Source organism: Cygnus atratus, chromosome 20 (assembly GCF_013377495.2).
Source record: "Cygnus atratus isolate AKBS03 ecotype Queensland, Australia chromosome 20, CAtr_DNAZoo_HiC_assembly, whole genome shotgun sequence".
In the NCBI taxonomy this organism is placed as follows: Eukaryota; Metazoa; Chordata; class Aves; order Anseriformes; family Anatidae; genus Cygnus; species Cygnus atratus.
The window spans coordinates 7,215,112-7,227,577 of NC_066381.1; the positions used below are offsets into that span (position 1 = coordinate 7,215,112).

General features: G+C 49.0%; 1 protein-coding gene across 1 annotated transcript in view; it reads right to left on the minus strand.

Annotated features, from left to right (window-relative positions):
* The window catches only part of SSH2 (slingshot protein phosphatase 2), a gene marked incomplete at its 3' end in the record, with an annotated part of 86,923 nt that overhangs the window by 13,352 nt on the left and 61,105 nt on the right, over window positions 1-12,466 (minus strand). The window contains exons 4-8 of the mRNA XM_035561197.2: window positions 10,563-10,627; window positions 6,309-6,430; window positions 3,885-3,953; window positions 3,035-3,100; window positions 1,655-1,849 (exon numbers count right to left, since the gene is read on the minus strand). Coding sequence (XP_035417090.2) covers window positions 1,655-1,849; window positions 3,035-3,100; window positions 3,885-3,953; window positions 6,309-6,430; window positions 10,563-10,627 — 517 coding nt within the window. The remainder of the gene's footprint in view (window positions 1-1,654; window positions 1,850-3,034; window positions 3,101-3,884; window positions 3,954-6,308; window positions 6,431-10,562; window positions 10,628-12,466) is intronic.

Consider the following 12,466-nt stretch of genomic DNA (forward strand, 5'->3'; position numbering starts at 1 on the left):
TGAAAGAGACCAACTGAATGCTCCTAATCCATTGTAGTCATCCAGAGAACCTCTGGTATTTGGTAAAATTTAAATTGGGAAGGCTGCATTATACTCTCTGGAGCAATATCTGAGTCTCTCCCTACCTTTCTTGGAAAGGTAACAGCTCCAAAGTTCCTTACATGGAGAGAAGAGGGCAGCTAAGCCTCTGTGCATTCCTCCAGCCTCTGCTGCCAGGGGCCTTATCACCAGCTGCAAAAATAGCCTGACTAACACCAGGGGAAGTTGCAACAGAGCAGCAGCACAGAGCTGCCTGACCCACCACCATCTCAGAAGGGGCCCAGCAGTAACATCTCCCACCACCTTTCTGTTCCTCTGGAAGGCTGCCAGGATGGCGACTGCACAGACGCTTCTGCTTTACAAGTGCCCAGCTGGTGGGTCACAAATGAAAACCATCAAAGTTCCCAGTCCCTTTAACCTCAAGCATTATTCCAGGAGTCGATTAAGAGAATGCTGTCCAGGTGTCCCCAGGAGATGATTCAATTGCTGCCACCAGGGAAAGGGTGGGCTACCTAAAATTTATATATATATATGAAAAGCTACAAGAGAGTATTAATCTGACACCCTGCCAAAACTTTCCAGCCGCCCTCCTCATACATTAAAAAACAATCAAGTGTGAAGACCTGTTCACAGCTGAATAACTGCGTTAGCATTATTATTCACTCACTGAACTCCAACAAAATGAAGTCTCTGAGAGCATAAATCAGCCAATGGCACCGTTACACTGGGAAAGCAGCTGGGGCTTGTGAAGTCATTTCTTCTTCTACAAACCAGGCAACTAAGCTCTCATGCTTGGCAATACATCTGGACACACAGTACTTTGAGGTTAAATGGTATCAGTACCATCAGCAATTACTAATTACAGAGGTTGTAACCCTTGAATATTGACAGCCTATGAATTCTGCCTTTCCAAACTGACTACGCATCTACGTCAGCCACTCTTTTAGACCATACATCACCAGACACCCAAGCATTTAGCTGGAGACAGCTTGGGACCTACAGACAGCCCTGTTCTGCGCTTACAGAGCTCCTCAGAGCCAAGAGAACTGGCGTTACTTTGTCCTCATTCTCTAGTGTGTCAGATGGATGCCTAAGAGGATGCTCCCGAGCTCAAAGACTCACAAGTCCTTACCTAAAGACTTCACACCAGAATGAACTGCATAAGGAAAAAAGACCATGTTGTTCCAAACATGTGCTGAGGCATGCTCAGTGTAAGAGCAAAGTCCAGAGAAACCTGTTCCTTCCAGACAGCACCGGGCCTGGAAACCAGAGGACAAAACTAGCAAACAGGAAGGCCCAGGCAGCAGATTGCACCACACCTATCTCTCACTACAGTAACACAGCACTTACCTTGCAAAGATATGAGAGCCTAAAGCCCAAGGTAAACAAACAAAATAAAAACAGAGACTGGAGGAGATGCAAGGGAGCCCCAAGAGGGCAAAGCTTCCAGCACCGGTGTTTACCTAACCAGGGGTCCGTTTATTACCTCGAACAGGAAATCTCCCCTCATTAGTACCTAATTAAGAGCAAAGTCTGTGGAACCAGGCCTCCTCTTCGGGAGCCTGCACTGCTCAAAGGCCAAACACCTCCGCTCAGCAGAGCGGGACCGACTTACATATCTGTGAAGAGGGCGGGCGAGTCGGGCCGGTGGGACTGCACATCTTGCATAGCATTCCACTCGTTGACCGACGACTGGTCCGAGTTGATGTGGCTCTCATAGTAACTGACCCACGTGAGGAAGAGGCTCCCCGGGTAGTAATTGTTGCTTCGCGCCACTTCGCAAGCCTTATGTAAACTCTGCAGAGCAGACCTAGGAAAGGGAAAAATACTTGCAGGATTACCATCTCTTCCTCAGGCTGGTACTGAGCACAAAGCAGCTGCCAAATCCAGGGTGCTGCTCGCGACCCAGTGGGTACAAAGTCCGGTGCTACACACAGCAACCCCCGGTGCTACCTGGGCAGGGGCTGTCCTGCAAGGGTGTGGATCATCACACTGCAAGAGCCTGCTGTCTTAACTGAAATACGCCGAGACACGCTCCTCTTGCCCGGAGTGCAGCAAAGATGCCCAAAATTCAGAGGGCAGAGGCACCTGTGTCAGTGGCTCCAAAACCTGCTACAACTGTGTAAGCTGTGAGTATGATGCACAGCATGTGTGTCCCATGTGGGTGCTCTGACAGATCCTGCTGTGCCATCACCTCTCCACGTGCAGGGCAGGGACATCCAGGAATGAGACACGGAGAGCTGCACACCCGAGGGTTTAGGGCTTGACTTTACTGAGGTGTTTAGGTGTCTGCCCTCCCTCACTGCATGAGGGATGTTACAAGTTTCTTCAGCTGCTGCTGGGAAACAAATCCCTCTCCTATTTTTAGCTTGTTTTAAATCTTTGACTGTGATCAGAAGAATCCAGGTCAAAATCACTGGGGTGACACAGTAGCATGACACCCTGACAGGGGATGTATTTCTGCAATGCAAAGAAGCTAGAGCCAGAAATACTTTAATGGCCACTACATTCTTACATGAACCACCCTAAAAGGAAAGAAAAATGCAGGCAGCTTCTCTTTCCTTCTTGCTATCACAATGTACATGTCTCACTGAAAACAGAGACTCCTAAAGTATGTACAGCGTGTATTTCCTTATTTATGACGAATAAACTATTTCAAATGCATGCTCATATTAATAGCAAAGTCCGCTTTGGAGAGATTCAAAGCGGCAGCCCTTTGCAAAGAAAATTGCCCTATTCCCTCCTGCCCCCAGCTGCGACGAAGGCGCGGCTCCAGCAATGTTATAAGCTCGCTGCTGCCTACCAGCACTTGCAGGCTTTTTTTTTTTCCCCCCTTTGGCATCAAACTTCCTTCCCTGTCTCTGAAGGAGGCTGCTGGTTGTTGAGTAGGTCTCAGGATACCCGTAACGCAAAGCAGCACCTGCTTTTTAAGAGCCCAAGAAGCCAAAACACCTTAGAAAAAGGATCACTGGGACAGATTACAGTAAGCGCTTACCACATCGCCTGTACAGACACTGGCTTGAATATGTGAACCCTGTTATCTGTTGATACGCTGAACCCACTGGAGAGAAGAAAAAAGGCACAGTAAAAATATGTTCCAAAAGCAGGTTTTCAGTTAACAACGGAGTTTGTAGCACGCTAGAACAGCAAAGGACTAGCCCTATGCGCACACTGCTGAGTTCAGCTAGCAAACAGATCAAAATAGCAGGCTAAAAGCTCTAAGGTGACTTTTTTTTTTTTTTTTTAACTGGCTGCTGTTCGGGAACAAAACTAAGACAAGGGCACAGTGCTGGGCTGTGCTGATTACCTTGGCAACACAAATTCAGTGCCACAGCTGGGAGCAACAGAGTGCAGCTAAAGTGATCCTGGGACAGCTACCAAGGAAAGAAAAGTCATTCCAAGCGCTGCGCCGGACAGCCTTTGTGACTGGCACAAACAGGAGTCTGCAAGTCAGGCATCTGCTTGGCAGAGACACATCATTCTTACTTCATGTTCAGCAGAGCGCTGCCTGCTGCAAGCGCGGTGGAGGAACACATAATAGGATCCCTTTAAGAAGCTTTCACTACACACCCACTCACCAGCAAAAGCTCCTTTACTCCAGCTTAAACACACACACGAGCCACTGTCTCGGTGCGTGTTTATTCACAGAGAAGTCAGTTATGGGTGTTCCCTGTGACAGCTGCTGTGATTTAGGGCCTTTAAGTCTACCAACCTGGGACAGGTCAGCAGCAGGAGGCCTGCTGGACCTGCTCGGGCCCCAACATCATTTGAGGCCTCCTCCATACCCCATACTGCGTGCACTGAGACCCTCTGCTGTCGAGCTGGAAGGTACAAAGGACACTCACCCATCGCCATCCAGGTGGATCAAGGTGTCACTCCACAGCGGCAGCACCAAACCCATTGTACAAGTGCTACTGCAATAAGAGAGACAAAGAAGGTCAGGGCACCTACGACAGCACCATGCAATTATCCGAACCTCACAGCAATGGTTGCAGACGTTTGTATTCATTAGGAAAAAACAGATCCCCCTGTTGCTTCAGGAACAGAGTCAGTGTTGTTTTCTAAAGGTGTCTGGCAGGGATTGTCAACCAGATACAAGGTACAGCAGTACTCTTTCAACCAAGCTTAAGGGGTTAACATAAACCCAGGGGAAAAGCAAACAGGATTCAGAAGCAGCAAGCTCCACACAGGTCAGAGGGGGCTCTGAGTCGTGGGCCAGCTCAAGGCTTTCTTTACAGATTAATTCAGCTCAGGCTCAAGTGGTTTGGTTCTAGCTCTGATTTTGCAATCCCCAGCTTTGTTTTCTTGTTTGTCCCTCGGCCACAGGTGCTGGGAACTGGGACCAGTGTAATGCAGTAGTAGGGTGACTCCCTCCCACACCTACAGGCTGAGCACAGCCACCACTCGGTGATCACACTCCTCTCTCGGCTGCTTTGACCTCTTTGCCCTCACGGTCACCTGCTTTCTGCAAGGCTGAGCAAGAGGCCAATTTCAAAGCAGAAGTCAAGCGATGGAAAAAGGCATGGGCAGAGGAACCCCAACGCAACCTGCAGCAGGCTGTCAAACAAAAAAGCTCAGTCTCCTAAAGCTGTAAAATTGGTCCATAATCGAGGCAGCATCTTGGAGAAGAGTCAGAGCCACTCGCCTCCTGTTCTCATGCTTTGCTCCAGCCACTCTCAGATTTCCACCAGCCCTAACAGCCCCCATCGGCCCCTGCAGCTCACGAAAAGTAGGGGAAGAGGGCAAGACGTGAGGCTTCGGAGGGTCAGCAGGCACGAAGCCCTGTAAACGCGCACGCCTCGGAACGACCGGTGCCCAGCACAAGGAGACACTGCGGCACGCAGCTATTTCTGTTGACAACATGAGATGAGCTCATGGAAAGATGTGTTTTTAAAAGGCTTCCCAAGGTGGCCGGGGTATTTTTAGTGATACTGTTCAGCAACCGCTTATCAGAGACCATAGCAACAAGTCTATATTGAGTTATAAATACCGAGTGGGCTAGGGGAGGGAGGATCAGACTGACCATCCACAACCTAAGTAACTCTAGGAGAAAGCTGAAACAACCCCGCTATGTTATTAAAGCCTGAATGCCAGTGAGCTCTCAGCTATCAAAGGTGGCTGTGCTGGTGTATCACAGCCAACAGCAGGTTCCAAGCTCACGGCAACCTGTGCAAGGACAAGTTATTCTTACACTACCACGAGAGCATCTCTGAGCTGCAGCTGTGCACACACGCACAGGCAGGGACCCAGGAGCCAGCGGCAGCATCAGGCTGTTCCCCCTTTTCAGCGGGCATCCCTTGAGCTGAGCATCCCAATCAAGCCACTCGAAATTAAGCATGGTGGCTATCATGCTCAGCAGGCTGCTCGGAAGGTCATTTCATGGCCAAATAGTTCCAAAAGGTTTTCTAGTGACCCTGCTAACTGCCTGAAAGTAATTTCTACTACTGAGGTCATCAGCAAGGTTCACTTCCATGTCTAAAATCAGAGCTAGAAAAAAGCACTTGTACAAAAACTTCCAAAACAGTTTGAATAGCCTTTTTTTTTTCTTTTCTTATGTAGACCAAGATTTACTTAAAATTTTTTTAAAAGATCCGTGTTCCCCCCGTGCTCTCTCCAAAGAGTCCCCCTCTAAACTTGAAGCTGCCGGACATGCTGCCTCGTGGTTTGCAGTCACTCCTGCAGCAAAAGCTGCTCCCAGCCACGTTCTCCAGCCCTTGGAGAGGTGAGCAGCAATTAAAATCGATGAAGCTTTTGCTACAGCGATGACACACTAATGGCTAGAGAGAATACACATTGTGTGAGATGTGCCATCAGCAACCCTGACATTCCCATTGGGCCCTTTGTGCCTTGACCTTGGCAAAGTGCTGCCTGGCAGTCGATTTCTTAAGTGCTCTCCTGAACCCTGATGTCCAGCTTCTCAAATCGCAGCATTGCTTCTTTGCATCCAAGTCCTCCCCCTGTCTCGCATGCAGATACAAGGCTTAGGGACCTCGCCTTTCAGAGACCACTTAGGGCTCTTAATGTACTCACACAGGGCCGAGACTTGGAGGAAATGCTGACCCATGCTGTTTCCCTCCCATTTTTTTTAATTTTTTTATTTATATTTATTTAACTCCTTACAAAAAAGGAAAGGGGAATTCTGGTTCTGAAGAAAGGCGTTAGGCTGGAAAACCTGAAGTCTCCAGAAAGTGGATACCAGACAGGGGTTTCTGCACTTGACTCAACATGTGGTGAACACAAGGACTTGCCCACCCGGACAGCACACGTACCTGTCGTTAGAAGAGAAATCCATCCCTAGGACGATGCTCTCCTCTGTGTCTTGCCTGCCGTTGGTAGACACTACCACCATGTATCGTGTGCGGTTCTGGTACGTGCTTTCCAGTCTTACAGCCTAAGGAAACAAAGGAGAGACGTGAGCAGTGCAGGCAGCAGGACACACAGCACTACCTTCACAAGCCACCTTTTCATGCTGAGTGGCAGGCGCAGAAGCGGTGACACAGCTTGCACGGGTGCGATGGCCCGTACAGGGAACCAACAGAGCAGGGAGAAGTGACTTGTTCTTACACACAAAGCTCTCCTCGACAGCTGGGGTGCTCCCAGGGCCTCCTGCACACCTTGCTGTGGGCCTGCTGCATCCCACCAAGGCTGTGTTGGAGCAGCAGCCTACACGGCCCCGCTCTAGGTATCCTCACGGAGCATTACACCTTCAGCAAGGCTGTTGAATATGCTCTTCACCCTCACAGGACTTTGTTCACAGAGCTAGGGCTTGCCTTTACCGTGTGCTACAGCAGACTCCTTCCCCCAGCTTCCCAGACGGCTGGGCAGGCAGCTAGGACCTAACTGGTATGTGGTTTGCTGCTGGCCCTCAGAATTTTGCTAGCAGCTTCCCCAGCACAAGGCGGCCCTACCGCCGCACACCTGGCAGGAAGAGGATCCTGTAGCACTACGCCATACCCATGGCTGGGCGCAGATTGCTCAGAGGGTGAAGGTCACGGTGCCTCACTGCTCCTGTCACAACCACATGCACCCCGTGGATGAAGAGGTCTAGCAGGACTGGAGAACGCCTGGATGTTCCCCCGGACCAAGTAGTACTAACAGCGTTCAGAAAGCAGCCGTGCAGCTAAGTCGTGAGCATCAGAGCAACAAGGAAGTTCCTGAAAGCCTGCACCAAAGCATAACGCTCCTCCAGGAGCGAAAAGGAAGCAAGAACCCAGGTGACTCAACCAAATCCTACAGACGGACTGCTGTTTTGCAAGGAGCCCAGGGAAGGGAGCTCATCTCTGTGAGCTTTGCCTATCCCTATCTGCAGCAGACAACTTTTTACTTGCAACACTTTTTGGACTCCTCACCCCTCACCTATCCAACAGCCAGTAGTTCTCAGCCACGAGATATGGCCAAACCTACAACAAAGGTTAAAACAGCACATGGCAGTCAAATCAGAGCTCACCGTTTCTCTATGGAAGGAGACAATGCTGAGAGCAGCAGGAAAAGCTTCCCAGTGTTGCGGGGAGCAGCAGCTCTGGTGCTGGGGGTGGAAGAGCAAGTGCAGGCAGGAGAAGTGTTCACTGCGCTTTCTAGACTCGTCCTATTAGACTGAGACTAACAGAAAGTACCAAAGGCTGATGCCAGCGGACAGATGTGCTCTGTATAGCAAGACTGTGCCCCACCCCGTCTCTTTAGGATAAGTCATGCTAAAACCAGCCTTATTTTCCTCCTTGCGCCTCGAGTCACTGGGGTTCCTTTGGGAAGACGGCGAACCAAAGCGGCCAGGCCTTCGAGGTGCGAGTTCTGCCAAAGGAGGCTGTTTCTACAACTAACCACTTGCAGCAAAACAGAAAGGGCGCTCTTCAACCTAGAAGAGCAAGCAGTCACCGAGGCCTCGGTGGTTAGAGTCAGCATCGACATTAGGATCCAAACCTCAGAGAGCAACGAAGATTTGCCTAAAACAGGCGTAGGCAGCCAAGAGCTGCCGCGTCCTGGGCATCCACACACGAGTGCTGTTTGCTGCTCGAGGACAGTGAAGCAGCAAGAGGATTACCATAATCTAACTTTGCTAAACCAATTTAGCTAGCAGTAATTAGAAGTGTGGTTTTTAGAAGTGTGGTTTTAATGCGAGACCCTTTAGCAGGTGACTGGCCGAACAGCGACCAAAGGTCACGCAGCTCCAAGTCACTGGGGGAGGATTTTCGGAGGACCAATTAAGAGAAACAGGGCACAGCTTGTTCTGGCTCTCCAGATCCAACACTTCCATCCTTCCCTCAAAGCAAAGAACCATCAATGGAGCAGATAATGCATTCTGCTAAATTTGCCGGAATAATATAACAGTGAGCTTCACGTTCTAAACCAGCCAAGCTCAAAAGTTACTATTAGAGGTTCAACATGCCCAGCAAATTGATGTCTAATCTCTTCATTAAGCACTACGTCCGTACGCTTACCCAACAGTAGGAGTGCACCAAGTAACTAAATGGTCTGCTGCCTTTTAAATTAAGATACTTGAAATCCCAGTCAATCTATGGAGGATGGCCTAGCTTCAGAGACTGTGATGACATGGGAAGGTTTCTCTACAGCTCATCTGCACAGAGATGGCTTTCTCCTCAGTTTGACATTATTTGTAGTCTGTTCATGAACAAGAAATCCTCTGCATCCTTCCATGACCAGCAATATTTTTCTTAGTTTTAGGCTCACCTAAACACAAGCCAACTTTAGCTTCTGTTGCATTCCTGTTTCATCAGAAGTGTCGAGTATTTTACCAGCCCTCACGAACAGCACCTTCCAAAATGTAAGTTCATACTGACCTTTCATCTTTTTGATGCTACAGGATAGCAGGGGTTTCATACAGGATCACAGTTCTCACTGGGACATTTGATTTGAAGGCGAAAAGCAGTGCTCGAGTCTTCTGAAGTCTTCTTTTATTATTAAATGCATGTAAGTGAACAACTCCCTGCTCCGCTGATCTCCAGAAATACTTTACATCAGTTTGTACACTTTCAACTCCTTTTCCTCCTTCCTACTGATCTTACACTCACACCATTCCTCTGATTCTGCTCATTTAGAGCTAAAAGCTCTGCCTGTAGTTCCAACAGAAACAAGAGTTGTTCCAGAATTTAAGTGTAGGTTTATAGAGGATTAGATTCCTCCGCTGCCCTCTGAGCTGTGAGGCCTGCCCTCTGAGTGACAGCAGCCAACACAGGAAGACAAGAATGCATTTCTCTCGGTACTGTTTATATTTCAAATCTCATTTGTATCTACTATTTTATGAGAGAGTCTATTGCAGCTCTGCACACCCTTCGTTCGTCAAGAATCAATTAAATTCAAGTAGACTATCGAACTTAACCTCATGCAAGATTTCAGCGTTCCAAATGCAGCTCTGAACAAAAGGGTTTATGTCTCAGCCCACAAAGTCCTCATTCAGCTGTTAAGGCTAATTTGTCCCAAATCACACAATGTAGCCAGTGATATCGCCGAACAATGCCTTGTTCAATAGCTTCCAATGTCCTAACCCCAGCTCAGATTTTGAAAAACACTGAGAACCCCCCAGTCCCATCACTTTCGCTGAAATATTCATGACAGCAAGGTGTGCCTGACAAATTCTGGGAGTAAGTCCTTCCGTTTGCTTACAAAGATTGCTTAAGACAAATTATTTTGTGGTCATTTTTAGAGTTAAAGCACTCTGTAGTAACTTCGTCTGTTTTATAACTATACTCCTAAGATCAGTCCAGCTCCAGCACAGCTCAGGAGGATTCAACAAAGTAGAGGTGCCAGAATAGCACTTCTGAGGCTGGCAATCCTGCTTTGGGCACACGTTGCTAAGATGCACCAAGACAACACGGGAAAGGAACTTCAGGCTATGAAGTGATGAGAGATGCAGAGACACTGCAGTCATGCCTGACCTTGTAGAGCACTTCAACATGTCCTAGACAAATTCCTCACTGCTCTTCTTCAGCTTCTGGAGGTCTCTAATACAGCCTATCAACGCTATAAACGGCAGCACTTAGTTTTCATCCTGTCATTATAGGATGCAACAACCCAAAAAAGCAGAAAGACAGCAATCAACATGGGTACGTAGCTACAAGGGGATCTTCCTGATAAACCTCAGTCTTCTGGGATGCAACCAGTTAGGAGAGCAGAGCGAGGAATACAGCTGAACTAACAGGGAAAGGCAGGTCTTCGTGCTGGTCAGACCTAAGTCACCTACACTTGATATTTTAATAGGACACCAAGCTAATTTACCCAGCTTCTCTGGCAACCGTTACAGTCCTTTCTGAGCACATAACTACTCAGTACTTGGTTCAGACAAAGGCAGCCTGCTAGCCATACAGCTTGTCTCCCTGAACAAGCAGGCGTTTTATAATTTAGCTGCTTTTTTCTCCTTGTGGTTGCAGAGGACTCCCCACACCTAACGATGAAACCACTGGTGCACACACACACACACACCACTGCTTTCACGAGTTACACAGGTGTATTTGTCAAGTGGAACTTAACCTTTATATTCCTAGCAGCAGATAAGCAAAAAGCCAGCCTACCAGTCTGATGTTGTCTTCTGGGCGGAGCAGTATGAACATGGCCTGCAGGTGTTGCTGGAGATCCCCTGGAAGAAAGAGGGAAAGGTGAACACTCAAAAATAGCTTTAAATCACATGCAAGCTCCTGGCTGTCCAGCCAGAGCAAATGTCCACCAGGAAACCTGACACGTCACAGTGAGTGTCGCCACTTCCACCCACCCCAAGATGACAAAACTCCAGCTCTTAATCAGCTGCTCTTTGCTCCGTGTGCTCACCTGTTCCCGTCTCACCGCGCTCTCTCCTGCTAAATCCTGTTATCTTTTCAACAGAAGTAAAAAAAAAAAAAGTTTCAGTACTCTTTGTTCCTTTAAAAGGCAAAGCAAGCCAAGCAGAAATGGACCCTACCTCGTGGTTCAACATCTCATCTACCGCTTGGCTCACATCAGGAGTCTGCCATTTCTTTTCCACCAACTTATTGCTCAGAGCAAAACTCTCACCTAGACAAAAGAGTCCCCTTCGAGGTGATGTATGGTCCCATCTTAGAGCACCATGTGCCCCCACACACTTATGTCCCAACCTCATCCAGGAGTATCTAAGAATTACCACCTGAAAACTGAACAACCATAATTTTTCCTAGAAAATGCTTGCTACTCCTTTACTGGTGAGGCTGAGAAAAGCTGAAAGAAAAAAACAGCAGTCACACAGTAACTGTGAAGTCTTCTTAAAAGGCCTGAGTGGCACAGGATCCTAAAGCAGCAGACATCCGACAGAGACGGGAGGTGCTTTCCATCACTACTCCTGCGCCAACTTCTCTGCTCCACTCCCTGGCCCGCAGGGAGCCAAGAGCTTTCTGCTCAGCGCATCGCCCGCCGGGCATCAGCGAGCAACAGCACCTCCAGCAACGAGCTGCTTTTTTTGATCATTACCTGGAAATTTCACCTGCGTTCCCAGAAAGGAGAGGGCCAGGCTGCCAGGTGGCACACATCGTCGAGAGGAGCCTTTCCTCTTCTGCCCTCTGCCACCCCTACGCAGCGGGGAAGCTAAGTTGAGGCAACGCTGCTGGGAAGAGCACGAGTGCTGGAGCATTCGGCACAAAGTTTCAGGGACTTGCAGAAATAAGGAAAGCTCGGGCATGGGGCAGCACCCAGAAGTGCCACATAGGAGTAGGGAAAGAAAGCAAACGCAAGGAGAGCATTGTAATCACTTTTATCCGCTGCTGCAGCCCCTCTCCTGGTGGGAGGAAGATAAGCTCGTGTGGAGCGGGCTACACAGGACACAGCATGCACTGCTCTCCCCTTCCTTCCTCCTTTAGACACGTTTCAGCATATGGAGAATGAGTCAATGAGAGCATTTTAACTGGGGGGTGGGAAATCGAGGCAAGCAGCCGTGCTAGAAAAGTCCCACACAAAGCAGCAGAGGTGACAGGCACCCGAAGCCGCTTCCTGCCCCAGGACATTGTTCTCGGCGCTGGAGCTGCTGGCACACGCTTCCCTAAACAGCGATTATTTAGGGAGACAGTTAACGTAGGAAAGGCCAGCTCATCCATCGGATGCTTCTCCTCCCAGGGGTGCAGTGGGAGACAGGATTTCCCCGTGTCAACACCAGTGCAAGAGCCCTGCTCGGTTCCACCAAGCCCCAGCTGCAGCAGGGACCAGGAGACCAGCGGGCTCGGCAGGCAGCGCTCCCTCTGCTGCAGGCGCCAGCAAGCGCCCGGCTTGGGGTATCCACGTGTCTGAAGCAATGTGAAACAAAAGATGCTTCATTTTAGGTTTTGGGGAGGGAAAAACCAACAGTTCCCACCTATTGCTGCCGCTAACTCAACATCAGGAACCAGTTTAGGAGCTGAAGTTCCCAGAGATTAATAATACTTTAGGAAGAAACGAAGTTTTTAAGAAAACCTTTTCTGCAAGGCTCGGGCAAGGAGCT